At 37.1% G+C, this 16,277-nt stretch overlaps 1 protein-coding gene across 5 annotated transcripts in view; it reads left to right on the top strand.

Annotated features, from left to right (window-relative positions):
* Window positions 1–16,277, top strand: part of NR1H4 (nuclear receptor subfamily 1 group H member 4) — a 44,541-nt gene that overhangs the window by 9,216 nt on the left and 19,048 nt on the right. For 4 of the 5 annotated variants that reach the window (XM_083848034.1, XM_083848033.1, XM_083848032.1 and 1 more), the window contains exons 2-3: window positions 2,026–2,162; window positions 11,547–11,909. In XM_083848034.1, the coding sequence (XP_083704160.1) occupies window positions 2,078–2,162; window positions 11,547–11,909 (448 nt within the window). In that variant the 5' untranslated portion in view covers window positions 2,026–2,077. Of the gene's footprint in view, window positions 1–2,025; window positions 2,163–6,126; window positions 7,098–11,546; window positions 11,910–16,277 lie in introns of those variants that run through there. The other variant, XM_083848036.1, reaches the window with a different exon arrangement.

Genomic DNA, 16,277 nt, shown 5'->3' with positions numbered 1-16,277 from the left:
AGATAAGTTCTAGGTTTTGTATGAACATATAGAAATTCACAATCCCAACATCACCGTTTCAGACATAGCAATGTTAGCTCCTCTTATAAAATCTGATAAAGAAACACGAGAAGTAACAGTAGTGATGGAACTTCATCTTCAAGTTTGGCTGCAGGGAGAGAGAATCCTGCAAGGAACTGACAGAGTTGCACTCCTCTGGGCTGTAAGAAATCTGTTAATGGGCTTGCACTTGACGACAGGGTGGGGATGGCCTCTCTCGTATCTTCAGCATGAAAATCCAGAGAAAACTTCAGAAGCCCTCTGAAGATGTCTGATTTTGATTTTTCTCTTTATAATTTCCCATTATAAAAGTCCTGACTGTGCTGCTGTCTTGTCCATTGTAGGACCCTTAGAAAGGAGCTGTAAGAGAACCCCCATTCCCTTTTCTTGAGGTGTTTTGGTAGTGGATACCTTCCCCAGCAAATATGATGGAGATGGTGACATGGCTGGAAGTAGATGTGGGCCTGCTGGGATGGCTGGGCCAGTTGTTAAATCCCATCCCAAGATATGTGGAGTTTTTTGCTGATGCAAAACTGTTTCTGTGCTAGATTTGAGACTGTGTGTTTACATGTTATTTGCTGCAGGACCCGTATCTGGTCTGTGACACAAGCAGCTTTTGACATTTCTGAGTAAACTGTTTAAATTATCTATGGGCAGATATTTAAGATGCATCTGTCTAATTAGAGGGCCTTTGTTTATGTTAAGAAAGAACTTAATGAATCCTTGTGGACAAATCTGAATATAATTACACAGTGTGCTTGCTGGTCTTGCAAACTACTTCCCAGTCTGCTCAGCTCTGGGGCCTCCTGCTGCATTCACATTTTTGTCAGATGACTTCACTTTTGCTAGAGAAACACGCTGAGCCCTCACTGGGAAGCAGACCAGGCTCTATCTCTCAAACGACTACTGTGAGTGGAAACATAGTCCTAGGGACAATCCCATGGGAATGAAAACAAAGAAAGAATTGCTTTTTTTAAAAAAAAAAAAAAGTTTTTTATCAACTTTATTCAGAATCTTCTTGGTGCCTGTGTGAGCCCCTGTGACACCTCCTTCCTGGAGCTCTGTTCTTCTGCTGCCCCAAATGTAACCTTGAGCTGTCCCAGCTCACCCACATGAGCACAGCCTCTTTTCCTCCACCCAAACTGGCCAGACCTGGGTATGGGAGCCTCTTGGTATGCCTTTGTCCTGAACACAGTGCTGCCCTAGCTATAGCCCCCACTTCAGTAGGAGGCCATGGCAGGGTCCAACCCCTAGTGGTTGGAGCGGGAAGGAGACGACCCCGTTGTGTTTTCTGGGTTCGGTGCCAATGTCAACCTTGGGAGATAGCAGCTGCTCTTACCCGTTAGGAAAGTATGGCAGTGACCAGGCACAAACACCTCCCAACTTCCTGATGTGAGAGAGTTGTATGGCTGCTTGAGACCATAAAGGGAGGAGGTGGGTAAGCCTGGTTATTAGAGCAAGGCTTTGCTTTCTGGTTTCTGCCACCGTTTCTCTTCTTCAGCCAGCAATTACCCAAGGCACGATAAAGAGCCAGTCACTGGAAATTAAACTCAAGTTTCCTGACTTGGAGTCTTCTGATCTAACCATAAGCTCGCTCTTTTTCAGTAAGTGAAACCAAAGAAATGATGAAAGAGTGATGAAAAAATAATGCAAACAATTAGTATTTCCTGGGAAAGGGGCTGGGCAGCATGTCCTCAGCAGGTCAGCCCAGTGTTTCAGTCTGTGAATATTTGAGTAAGGTTAAGCATAAACTGCCATTGGTTTTAATTGAACAGCAGAAGGATGGCAAATAAGATACATCACAGCAAGGAAAAAACAAACAAACTATATGCAGCATTTTATTTGAAGACTTAATTAAATATTGTAACTTCAAGCCAAGTTTTGTTACAGTAAATATTGAAACAATCTCCTCAATCCTGCCTTACAAAAGGTACACAGAAATGAAATATGTTGTTTTAAATATCCTTTTTGTTTTCTATCTTCCAGGATCTCCTTTTGATTTTTTTCTTAATTATATTCCTCCTGAACTGAAGAATAAATGGGATCTGAAATGAATTTAATAGGACATCCCCAGCTAGCTACTGCAGATGGATTTTCTCTTGTTGAAGGTCCTCATTTATTTGGTAAGTTACCAAATTAAGGATAGTTTGCTCTTTTAGCTTTACTTGAAAACCTAGAAGAAAATGCATTGAAATCATGTCAAAGTCAATGATGTGTAGTTGAGACATGCCAACCTTCTTGAATCATCAGTTCCTATGGAAAGAAAGATAAATAACGAATCTGTGTATATAATATAATCTTTCACACTATTGCTCTCATCAATGCTGACAGTAGGTTATTATTATAACACTCTAATACCTAACGGACAGAAAAAAAGACACTTAATGTACAGGCTGGATGTTATCTTCACATGCGTCATTTAAACCAAGCTAAGCAAATGTATTTTCAGTTAATTACTAATAAAAATATACTGCAATATATTTGCATTGCTATACTATGCATATTTATGAAAGTCATTTCACCTAAATTAAAACTGTGGGATTACTATTAAAAACTTACACTATTAATATCAATACAAGAAAATGTGTAATGTGGGCTGCAAAATCTCTCCTTTTCCCAGTTCCACTAATTTTTTAAAGGCTAAACATGGGCTTGTTAATGAATGAAGAATTCTTGGTCAATATTTTGTGACCAAGGGGAAGCTGTCTTCTACTCAGAGAAAAAAAAAAAAAAAGAATAACACATTTTTTTAGCCTTTCTTTTGGCAGCATAGGAAGACCTTTGTTAAGTGACATGATATATTGAGAGCCTCACACATAATACAGACCCCCCACAGAAAGTGCTGTAGGCACATCAGAAATTTCCACGCCAAATAAGACCAGAATTCTGTCTTTTTGAATGATGGAAAAAGCTGCAAACATTTAAATTTCATCTATCTGAAACAAGAATAGCATCTTGGGTTCTGAGAGACTCTGAAATGTAGAGCCACTCCTGCTGCAGAGCACCTAGAAGTTTGGAGTGTTTCTCTGAAGAGGACCACCTCCATGCAACTAACCTAAAGTACTATTATTAAAGATAACCAAAAACATTGCATTACTGTATGTTATTGTATTTTTTTCTCTAAATGTGTTTTTTTTTTGTTTTGTTTTGTTTTGTTTTGTTTGTTTTTGTCTGTGTGAGAAATACTTTTTAGCAGAGGAAATGTTTTGCCAATAGTTAAAACAAAAACAAAAACAAAAAAAACCCTACATATAAATAGCTGAAACATTGCTATCTGTTAACTCCAATGTCAGGTCATAACACCCAAAGAAGAGGATGATATCCAAATTTAAGGTGCCAAATTTTATATTCAATCATCCCTTTAAAAGTCCTGATGAATTGAGCTAATTCAGATCTTTAGGTTTTTCCTCTGCTAGTGAATTATTTTGAAAGAGAATCAGGCAGCTTCAAAACACAAGGGAATATGTTAATGTAAAAGACTTTTCCTCCACATTGATGTCTCATTCAGAAACTTTCAGGTCTTCAGAAGAGGGATTGCCTCCCCCATTATAGATATTCAGAGCTTACCACAATGGAGATTAAATTCAAACTGACATTTCTGTAACAGAAAGAAATAACGTATTAAGGGGTTGAATTAGGAGTTCTGTTAGGAAGGAGACTTAGCCTTCTTGCTGTTTCACTTAAGCTGACTTCCAACTGGTTTTTATGGTCACTTGGTCCTGTTTTGTGGGTTGTCACTCAGCTAAGTCTCAAAACTGAATTCTTTATAAATTTGGTGTCTTTTGCTTTTAGAGATGGAAAAGAAAAAAAAAAAAAAAAAGAAAGAAATAACATGTAACTGATTCCATAGAACAAATTACTCATTGTGAAGTGATTCATGATTCCATCAAGATTCTTGTAGGAACTGGCGTTGCCTATCAATTTTATATTTGTAAACTACTTGCATTTTTTTGACATTGACATTCAGTTTTGTCAGGTAGAGACTTGTACACCCAAGGAAACAGGAAATAATTTTTCTCTTAAATGACCCTTAGATTATACATTTCTCACAGAAATTCTCACACATTACAGCTCTGATGTAATACAAATTAGAAATTGCTGACTTACAAACATCAGCCTTTATTAAAAAAGTGTCCTTTTCAAAGATATATACTCACTTTCTGGGAAAAAAAAAAAAAATCCCAGAGGAAAGAAATTGCAGAGGAGTGTAGGCCTCCATGAGACCTGTCCTATTAAGGTGCTTCTCTTCCTCAGTCAAATCCTGTTCTTATTTCACAGGCCCCTTTGAATCAAATAGGGGCAGCTTTGTGAAGACTGGTCCAATTTGCTAACCTGAATTTTTGAACCCCTGTAACTTAGGACCATAATCCTGGTCTCATTTAAAACCTTTAGGAGCTTTGTAGCGCACTTTAGAGCCATTAGTTTGTTCTGTGAATGCTCCCACAATGGTATCCATGGACTGAACTGAGCTCCTCTGCTTTGCTCCAAATTGGCTGGAGGTAAGCTCTGACCCAGATGATGCTGAAGGACATCAGCAGAGCACTGTGCTGACACTAACAAGCCTAGCTCCAAGGTTTAAAAATTCAGCTGGGGTAGCACTGTCCTAGAAAGACTGTTGCAAAATGATATTTGATTACATCTTCCAATTACCTTAGAAAGTTCTCTATTTTAGGGCCAATACATACATTAAATACCCATATATCCAGTATCTCCTCTCTTTCAGTGGTTATCACTTGCCATTTTTTACAAGGGACTGAGGCAACTTTCAGACACCAAAAATATCTCCTTCATATTTTAAATGTGGGGTGTAAGCTTACATATTTGTATGGCATTTGAAATATATACATTTCGCTCAAACCATAGGTGGCAGGCCTTTAATGGAATAGCCCCGTTCTATTTTCTGTTAAAGCACCTTATATAGGAATTATTAATATGCAAGATATCAAGTGTGAAACTTCAATTAAGACAGAAGGATTTTTTGAAAAGAAGCTGGAGAAATAAGTCAATGCTATTGCATGTTTAATTTGATTAGAGATATATTTTAAGTATTTTTGGTGGTCTGACAATGTTTTCTTATAATGTAATGTCAAAACAATGTGACAAGAAATGCTATCCTCATTGTACATGTCCCTATTTGAGAAAAGTATTTTGCAGTGAAAAAGTACTCTTAAAATCTGTATTGATGTGGACAATGGAGAATAAACAAAACAAACAAACAAAAAAGAAATGTAACAAAGGGCAAAAGAAAGCAACACATCTAAACTTGTCTTAAATATTTGACAATGTAAGAACAGCAACTGCCACTGAAAATTGTAGGCATAGAACTGCACCTAAGATGAACTAAAGAGACTCACTCCTTTCAGATAAATTTATATTTGTTCTGGTTATGCCTTTAAAAATATAAATATATATATATATTTTTTTTTTCAATAGTAGCAGGAACAAGTGTCCAAACTGATTAAACACCTTCCAGATCATAAGATATGTTGAATAACTATTTGTCTTCAACACCACCTGGCAGGTGATGAAACATCTGTCTTCATCCTTGCACAGAAGATAATTAGGCCTTTAACAAACCCCCAAATCAAAAAGAAACAAAGCAAGACAAATTAAAATAGAAAATTATGTGTATATAATAATTATTGTGAAGAGACCCAAAGCAAACAGTGTGGAATCTGAGGAAAAAAATATCAAGAAAAATAATGCAAATGAATAGGACTCTGAGAATGAAGGTTGCACCACAGAGAAAGGCAAAATCAAAATGCGTGTGATGCTTCCTTTTGTGTGTATGTGCGAGTTCTATGGATCTTAGCCTGGAAAGCAAGACGTTTTGTGAAATTACACAGTAATTTTACACTCTGGGGCTTAATTCTCTGGCTATTTACTTCCAGGTGTGGTCCTCAGATGTACTTCTGGCCACAAATCTGATGTTGGGTCTCAGGGAGCATATTCACATTTCTAAATAAAAGAGGCTGAAGAATGAAAGGGGCACAGCACCTCTGACGGTCCATCTTGACACTACTCAATTCTTAGCTTGCTCTAGGGCTCTGTTTTGGATTGTTGTAGTAGGTGTCTTTAAGACATGGCCTAACTCCAGGAACTGTACCCCAAAAGGCAGCTTGGACAAGACTGCAGTACGTTTGTATGCCTTTGCCCTACGTTGTCCTCTAACACTGTCTCAGTGGGTTCAGATCTTAGCTGCCATCAAACCAAGGCATGCAACACACTCTCATAGCTTCATGCCACTGTGGTGGCATCCAACAGAACCCTCACATTATTACAGATGCTTTGAGCTGAAATGACACATATTAAACACAAGTATCTGAGAGCCACAGGGAGGCTATGTGGGCCCAGAAGAGTAAGGTCAGCAGCAATGCCTTCAAAGTGCAGATGCGTCCTGTCCACTCTAAAGAGAGATAGCTTTACCCCTAAGTGACATAGAGGAGAACTGATCCTTGGCACATGGCCTTGAGTTAGGGAGGTCTCCCTGGCACTCTTCTATGTCATCTGATGTGTCCAGTAAGGCCTAAGCACTCTGGCCTGTTTAGGAGAATACAAGCATTTCTGTTCTTAAAATGCATCTGTTAATCCAGTCAGCTAAAAACATGCTTTTTGCGACATTGAAGTGGTTAATCTATTGCACAGAACTGCCTGATGTTGTTATACCTTTATTGAGGAATATTTTGTTTTAAGTAAACTCTAATAGTTACAAAAAAATGTCTCAGCTATGTGGAGGCACCCCCTTGAATGGAAACCAAATTTTATGCAGGTAAATTCACGGTGGGAGCAGGTGTTGCTATTGTTTCAGGCATTTACAAACAAGTTTCTCTGTAATGAAGTTAATCAGTAAACTATATAACCTCTGGCCTGTGTCACTCCTTTGCTAGTCTTAAGGAAAGTTCTCACTGTAAAGAAGTCAGCAAGATATAGACAAAGCAGAACAAAGAAGTTTTGTTTCTAAATAGTCTTTAGGGAAAAGGAGAGAAAGAGAGAAAGGACTGAGTACCTTAAAGACAGCATTTTTCTTCAAGAAATGGTCTGACTGAAGGCTACCTAAGGTAGGATAATTCTGTGATCTCATTTAGGTGTGTGTGTTAGCTGATCTTATGTTCTTCATTGAAACTGAAGGTTGTTACAAAGTTGTGTTGCTAAAATTCAAGTGGTTTTTCAAGATCTGAAAATAATTTGTTTGGAATTAAATCAGGATTTCATTAATGGTTGTGCTATGGTTTCCAAATAACTTAATCATGAATCTTGTGCCTATTTCCTTAAGTTCCTTCATGTATATCCCACATTGTGCCAGGGGCTCATATTTCAAACCTGCTCAGAATTTTTTTCCTTTATTAGCTTTATTTTAGTGGAACAATAACTTTTACATTAAAATGTGATATCGTCGTACTTTCTGTAATATTCCGAATAAAACTGTATTATTCTTGAATCTGCACATAACCTCAGTATAATTGAAAACACTTTCCTTAGGTTCTACATGGAAAATTTCTTTTCATTTCTACAAGCACTTAAGCCTACATCAAATATTTTTAAAGTTGTATGTAAAACAATCTGTGCAAAATTTAAAAAAACAAAAACAAAACTCTGATGTGTTCCGGTTGCAAATAGAAAGTAGATGAAAAGTAGAAAAATATTTATAAAATTGTGACCACATCCATGTAAATGTTTCACTTTGATATTGGTGAATGTTTCAGACTTTTGTAAAACGTTTCAATTGAAAAACATTCTTTTATAAAATATAACCTAAAAGATCAACTATAAGTAATATACATTTGTGTATGTTTAAATAGTCTTTAAAATTTTAGGAAGTAGGCTTCCGAAATGAAAAACAGATACATGTTTCAAAATAGCTAAGACTATGCAAATATAAAATAATACCATATTCTAGTGAGTTCATTTCTGACTTCACTTTCACTCCTTTTTTACTACTGCACCTCCAGCGATTTCAGTGGGCTGTCTCATGCTTTACAGTGGCACGAGACCAGCCCATCTCAGACTACTTCTGATGTCTTGATAAAAGCATATGTGCATTCTGGTTAACAAGATAAGATTAATATTCTTTTGTGATAAGAAACTATTTGTTCTAGACTTACATATACTTTGCAAAGCATAATTGTAAAATTTGGTGTGGATTTAAAATGTCATGCAAGACAGTGCAGTACGCTGTATGCTTCTGAAAGCAGAATCCCTCCAGCCTTTGTTAGAAGCCCTGTGCACACAGCTGTCTGGGGAACTCTGCTCAGACCACATGTTTTGGATTGGGTCATAGAAATTCTTTGCTCCGGTAATTTCAAAGCAGTTAGTTCCTACTTCAACCTCACCATTTGTTTCATTTCTAAAGAAAATATCTCAGAAAAAAGGACACTTCAACCAAAAAATGAGACAGTTTCATATTTATAGTGTCTTTATGGAACACCTCTACATTTCAAAATATTTTTAGGAAAGATTTAAATCACTAATGCTTTGAAGCAAACCATTTCTTGTAATGTTTAATTCTAGCCTTATTGATAATTTTGTGGGAAAATCATCATTTGACAATTGTTGTTGATCTGCTCTGGGTAAAAGGCATCTCACTTAACCAAGAGAAAGGCATCTCGCTTAGCCAAGTCAGCTAAGTTCTAAGGATGAAATAAAAGTATCCACCAAGCTCTTCAAAGAAGACTAATCAAGTCAACATAAAACAAAAAAAAAAAACAGCCTTAAGCTGTAGTGGGAAAACCTATACAGTTACAACATAAATATCCTTAAAAATCACTCTGGTCTCCATGAAAGTACAATCTATGCTCTTTCCGAAGTTTTAGCTGTAACTTGTTTTACATGAAACAAGATTGTGTTCTCTCAGTCTCTCTCTCAACCCTGCCTATTCTCCCTTTTCCCTTCTGTTGTTCTGAGCATGGAGAGAATTCAGCTGAATTTTTTTCTCTCTTTCTTTTGTATTTTACTTTATAGATTGATTCAGATGATTTTTATTTTTCCCCAGACGCAGAAAAAAATTAATGATTATGGAGATTTTTGTAAACATCTGTAATGCAATTGGTCTGCACTAGTTTAAATAAATACCCAATATCGTCTCAGTATATGCTGCAGTTCTTTAACAATCCTGACTTTCTAATAAGTCCTGAGATAGTTTTCTGCTGTGGAACGAATGTTGCCTTCTCTTGTTCTTTCAAAGGCCCAAGTAGTTCAAGAGACTGATATAGAGCTTTTGTGAATTTTCCGGTGGATGGCATAGAGATAAAAATCAACAGTTTCTTTGTTTTCATTTTGGAATATTCCCACTTTCCGTTAAGAAACTCAATCAGCTAAGTAATTACAAACTAGCAAATGACAGCTTAGGTTTCCATGGTGAACAGATTCCTTTCCAAAGAGACTGGATGATATGTGTAATGATTGAACGTCTTGCAATTAAAATAACACTGTTTTTTGTACTTTAAGTACTTTGAACGGTCTCAAAGAACAGCAGTACCAACACACTGGAAATAAAATTAAAGAAAGACCACATTTTAAAATCAAAGAAAGACCACCATTAAACCTATAGTTTGCAAGGCCTTTCTTTGCATTAGAATTTCGTACCGAACAGCAAAGGTCAGCATCAAATCATTGCTGCCTTCACCCTTCACACGTTTTGTCACCGCTGCAGCTGACAGTTATCAGTGACAGTTTAGTTTTGACGCACAAAGCTCTGACTTCACCTCCAGACTCTTCTATGAAGTCCTCAAATGCCTGTGTTTTGTCTGAGGTCTCCATATTACTTATATAAAGGACATAAGCTTTGGCTTGGGGAATGCCTTCTGCTATACATTAGTGTAGTAACCGGGGCCTTGGCATCTTCTGGAGCAACTAAATGCAACCATAACTGAAATAATTGTTAATAATAAATGGCACCATTACTTTTATTTGGGATTATATCCCATTTTTCAAGACTTGCATCTTGCTGCTTATTCTTGAACCAGAATCTCCGCATTTGCTATTGGCAAAAAGGTGCTGTGGACAATACAGTGCTCAGGCAAACCCAAACCACCTGTATCACTTCTGCAGCACAGTCAAATAGGAAGGACAGAAAGTTGCAGAGCAAGAGCACAGGACCTTGAAAGTGAAAAAGTATTTGAAAAGCAAAGGTTAGTTTCTGTCACTAACTGAAGTGAGACAAAGGAGAGGGAAGAATCTCCTCCTATAGATTTTTATTCTTGGCTGACATGTTCCTCCTTAACTGTTAGCATTTCTTCATTGTTTCTGATTCCTCAGAAGTGAAGGAGCCTTTCCAGGAAACCAATTTTATGTCAACAAAAACATTTTTGAGTGCTTTAGAAGCACTGCTAAGTAATGGTCACCAACAAACATTTATCTATGATTTCCTTAGAAATTCTGCTGTTGAGAGTGGGACTTGGCATCTTCCTGGAAATATGCACTATTTTTCTCAGACTGTCTTCTTGGAACAAATAAAGAAACTGTCAGAAAATATGAAGTAGTTTGCAAATAACTTTTAATTAGTTTTCCATCTGGTTGACATGGGCTTGCTTTTAATTATATCATCTAGCATCTGTTAGATGTCATTGTAATTGTGTTATTGAAAAAACGAGATATAAGTTGTTTGTGTTTTGAATACGACAGACAGAATGTGATGGACAGAGTTAAAGTAGCCTCCAGATACTTCTTTGATACTGACTTTACAAGCTACTTTTACAGAAAAAGGATGCAATTCCTCGTCACAGCTCATTCACCATTGTCAAGTTTGTTGCTGGCTCAGAGGTGAATAGTGCCAGCTTATGGAGGTGTTTCACACGAGAAGTGCACCAATGCTCTAAGTCTCACAGGCTTGTAGGGGCTGGGGACCAGGCTGCAGAAGATGGCTTACAGGGAGGTCCCATTTCATCACGTATGTTAAGAATATCTTCCCCACTCCTTCATGGAACCCCTTTCAGGCTCTTCTTGAAGGTTTATTTCATCTGCTTAGTCTTACAATTAAGCCTCAGCCTTGCTTTCTTGCCCCAGTCCAGTTTTCCCCTGTCAACAGTGTATTCATTTGAAATTGTATAGAAATTAACAAAATGCTTCTGTCTTGATCTAACTTTCATAAATACTATAGCTTGTTTTATTTTTTTATTTTTTTACTTTTGTTTGGATTTCTTTTATTCTGCTGTGAGACCTAATTCAGGTTGCTAGCTTCTCTGTGGAGTGGATTGTTCTTTCTTGTAAACAAAACATTACTACTTGCTGCATGGTATCTTCAATGTTTTTGTGTGTGAGTGGCAGTGCAGGACATTCCAACAATAATGAAGGGGTGGCTGAGAATGGGTGGTTACTCTGAAAACATCTTGCAGTGAATGTGTATAGGACTAGGACCACATCAAATCTAAGCTCAGAATGTATGGTCTTCATGATTATGCCTTATTGTTTTTGAGATAGATGTCTTAGGAAGTGGAAACTTCTCTGACAATTGTGGTTTCATAGTTGTATTTTTTATTATTATTATTATTTTTGGCGTTATTATTTTCCAGGTGTCCTTTCAGAGCCAATGAGTTCTCCAGTGCAAGAGGCAGATGTTTCACCTTACACACAGTACAACAGTGTGCCATTTCCCCAAGTTCAGCCTCAGATTTCATCGCCACCTTATTACTCCAACCTGGGCTTCTACCCTCCGCAGCATGAGGAATGGTATTCCCCTGGGATGTACGAGCTCCGAAGAATTCCCTCAGAGACATTTTACACAAGGGAGACAGAGATAATGGATATCCCTGCAGCCAAAAAGCCTAGACTGGGTCACTCCACAGGAAGAGTGAAAGGAGAAGAGCTCTGCGTGGTCTGTGGTGACAAAGCCTCTGGGTACCACTACAATGCTCTTACTTGTGAAGGATGCAAAGGTAGGATGAAATCAATTTTAGAATACTATTCAGGTATTAAGCACAGCACTATCAGATTTTCTTATTCTTATTTTTTAATTTCTTGATTTTTTTTATCCTAGTCATTAAGTATTGTAGAGATTTCCATTTGGATATGTTGTGCGTTATTCTGTATTTTCCCCATGACAAACTGTCTGCATCCTCCACCGTTGTCCTGTGAATACAGAGCACAGTTAGCAAACCTACGGCTCTCAAGCCATCATTAGTTCTCTGTAAGCTTAAGAGTGACTTCCATGCAGAGGGCTCTGATGTCTTGGTGGCTGTTGATCCTGCTCTGTGCCTGTGGAAGGAGCCAAACCCATGGAGGCCCCTTGGGATCTATCTCAGTGCTAGATTGCCCTGAAAATCAACTGCAACCCCAGCCCAAGTGCCTCTTGTAGTGTGTATTGAAGTGAAAGCTGTCAGCTCCCATCTGCAAAATGTTCCCAGAGAACCTCTTTCCCTCTGCTCCCAATGCATATGGAGTGGATCCTCAGGTTTGTGAAACGAAAGGGCTTTTCTAATTCTAGACTTATTTCTAGGGACAGCCACTATTCCTAGGGAGGGAACTTCAGGTTGTATTCATAGCATAAAAATCTTCCTTCCTAGGAGAACAGTATTCACAAATTGGTGTCAGGATAAAACAGGATACAGAAAATGATTGGCATTATTGGAAACATTATTGCCAGATATTTTATCAGAAGGGAACAAAAAAGATATGCTGATGGAATAACTACTATACCTAATTATGGGGCTGATGTACACTATAGGAAGAAAAATAATGCCCCAGTTTTTCATTCTATTCTGTGAATAAATATTTCACTATAGTTTCCGTTCTACAGATAAGGGCTAAAAGCTCAGACATTGCAGAAGCACTGAAATACACGGCTGCTAATCTTAATGTGGAGCTCATTGTCATGGACGGTGGACTGAACTAATTTTGGGCTTTGCTTTACCTATTGTGGATTCATTTCTGAGCGCAAAACAGACCAAAATGGTCAAACACTCTAAACATAAGTACAATCAAGGGTCATAATGCTTATCTCAATAATACCAGTAAATACGAGATTTCTTTCTTTCTGCTGCCTGTGTGAATTTTCTCAAAGTCAAAAAATATGAATTAATTTGTACTAATTCTGTCATTATAAACCCAATTAAACTCAGTTTTAATGTAAAGGTTCCAATTCATGATACATTAATTCTGTTAGTAAGCTACTCCTACTGTTTATTAACTTGATTATGAAATGACTTAATAATTTTTTCAAAGACTAACAATTACAAAATGTGGAATGTTTAAAAAATGTCTGTAGGAGTGAGGTTAAGATCACTGGGTAAATACACAGACTAAAAGCTATGGCAGAAGGAAATGTGTCCACCTCTCTACCAATTCAGTTTGAATCACTCTGCATAACCATAATTTTACTGCTTTATTGGGATAATTTATTTTATGTTTTCACTCCATTTCATGACTGCAACATCAATTAGAAGGAATAGTACCCTTGATCAAACACAGTAAAAGTTCAATTATTTAAAGATAATGCATTCAATTTCTACAATAAACTTCAGAGGTGGTTAAAGTAACAGCTGATTCAGTAAAAAGATGTGCTGAGGACAGTGATTCTGTTTGACAAGGTGAAGACAATACTGTCTTTTCTAGACCTCTGATCATTCTTGTGTATCTGTGGAATTTTTCACATTGCTATATACTACCTCAAGACACAGTGCACAAATGGGGCTCAGTAAGCCAGTTGAGCTCTTATCAGGCATCCAAGTATGAGATTAACTCCTTTTCAGCAACAAGACTGTTAATTCATGTTCTATGTGATTCAGAATAATACACAGATCCCTTTCTGCAGGACTGGTGCCTAACCTGCAGTATCCCTGCTCCATTGATGCTGTGGACACTAATTCAAAGGGGGAGACTTAGCATGCATGGAATTCAGTCCTCTGTGATGAATATATTTTATTTTGTTTTTCTTATTTCTTTCTTGGATAATGCATTCAGCATCACCCTCCATTCTTCCTTCTTGGGCAGAGCAATATTAAGATCTTATTTATCTTCCCTCATGAGAACAGCAATCTAAAGACATGGACAGAAATATACACACACATACATGTATATATATAAAAATACATTATCATCCATTAAATAAATATGAACTATTTCATTAATATTTTACAATTTAAGCAGAACATTTGCTCTCAGAGGATAGTTGCCAGTGGTACTAATTAAAAAAAAAAAAAGGAAAATAGAAAGAAAAATAAGAGGTTATCCCGAGGTTCCTCTCACCTCTAATACATCACTTTAGTAAATGCTGCCTTGATCTAAAATAATAGCATCACAGTCTTTGTCCATAAAGGACCATTCATGGGCAATATTACAGTATAAGGACCATCATATTATGCTTTAAAGCCTGCTGCTGTAGAGGTCATTTCTGAGACAGTCTTTGCAGATAGACATTGAAGACTTTTTTGTATAGCCTTAGTCTGTATAGTGGCACTGGGTTTTAAGGGCCATTTTGAGATGCTACAGAACAAGTGATATAGAATTGCCCTTGTTCAGTAGAGACACTGAATATGTTCTGCTGAGAGAACTGGTTGTGAATTCCCTCTACAGAGAGCAGAGGTAAGAGTTCTGGCAGTCTTCAAACCACTGCTGATAATGCTTGATGTCTCTTACACCAGAACAAGCATACTTTCTGTGAAGAGTGGTGCTACATTAATCTTCTCTTCGTGTTGGCACCCATCACGTGAGGATAGGTGGAAGGAATGCTATCGTACACCCTGATAGTCTGACAGAGTGGAGCAGGTGCTTTGTTAGCAACAGTGAACTTCAAAAACTTTTTAATTGAGATCCCCAAAGCAGTTAGACAACAGGATGGCAAACTGAGATATTTACAAAGCTTTCATCTACATTTTTAACAGCTGTCTTCCTTCAATGTTCATAATTTCCATAAGAAAATCAGCATCAGTAATATTGGAGCAACTCTAGGCATAATTAATCATATTCATGACTAGCTAAGAGAACAAAGAAAAATCAACATTTCCAGCCAAATGGTTTTTGTAATTTGGTAAGATCAGATAAAAGTTAGATGGTGCCAGAAAAACCTTCACCTTTTGGGGCTGCCCCTTCATTATCCTAACAGATGCCATTTCTGATTCATCTCCAATTTTATTTTTTTTTAAACTTCCCCTGGTATAGATGGTCACTCATAAAATATTTCAAACAATTTAAGTTAATTTGTAATTTTTAGTAAAGAACATTTATTACATTTTTTTACTCGCACCTAAAAGCTAATTTAAAAATTAATTATGAAGTCTGTTCAAGAAGACCATGATTCAAGAGCCACTTCATGATAAAACTGAAGTGAGAGTAGGGTTAAAACTACTTTTTTTGTGTGTGTGAAAAAAATATACATTTAATTTCTCATTTCACTTTTCCAAACACCTTGTTTTAAAGAGCAAATATTTGACCACTTGAATCCTATTGGCTCCTATCATGTTGCATCCCTATTTTTGCATTCTTTCACATTCTTTTGTGTTTTTTAAACATTCATTTACTAAAGCTCTTTTTCTTTGTTCCCCCCTGAAAAAGCAAACGCACACCTTGTAGAGAGGGTGAGTGATAAATTGGACTAAGAATGTCAAAAAGATTTGAGTAGAGCTTTTTAATATTTACTACTATTTAATATTTGTCACAAATTACAGGTTTTAATTTAACAAATAATTGCCTTTAACTGACACTGAGAACCTACAGCTTAAATCCAGGCCTTTATCTCCCTTCCCTGAGCAGTAAATGGTAATGTATTAAACACCACGTGAATGATGGATAAAAATAATGCCTAGGGCTGCAGAAGGTTCTAAGCAATCTGCATTTCAAAGGAGACTGGTGCCAGTCAAGTATATTTATCTGAAAAGAAGCCAGTAAAACAGTACGAAAGAGATTTCAAGCAGGAAATAAAGCAGATTCAGAGAAATGCCAGATTTTTTTTGTGACCAGATAGTGGAATTGTTTTAGTGGTAGCCACACACTGGTGCTTGAAAGAGATAATACAATTATAATAACTTGGGCCAAAGTTGGGAAATTGTCATCTGACAATGGCAAAATCATCACGTCTTCTACCACGTTATCTTGCACAGATTCAACAGGATGTTTTCCCAGGTCAACACATTCTGAAAACAAGCAGACAAGTCCTTCAATGGACAAAAATTCAGATTCACATCTGAGTGTGGGAGACTGTGTGTTATCTGGTGCCTCTCCTACTGCATGAAAGTGCCAGGTTGGAAAACAATTGCGTTTTTATTGCGCCAGACAGTGGCGAGGAGAAAGCAAAAGTTTTGTGAATAGTT

This window comes from Anser anser, assembly GCF_964211835.1.
Source record: "Anser anser genome assembly, chromosome: 1".
Lineage (NCBI taxonomy): Eukaryota > Metazoa > Chordata > Aves > Anseriformes > Anatidae > Anser > Anser anser.
This window is presented reverse-complemented; position numbering and strand designations above follow the sequence as displayed.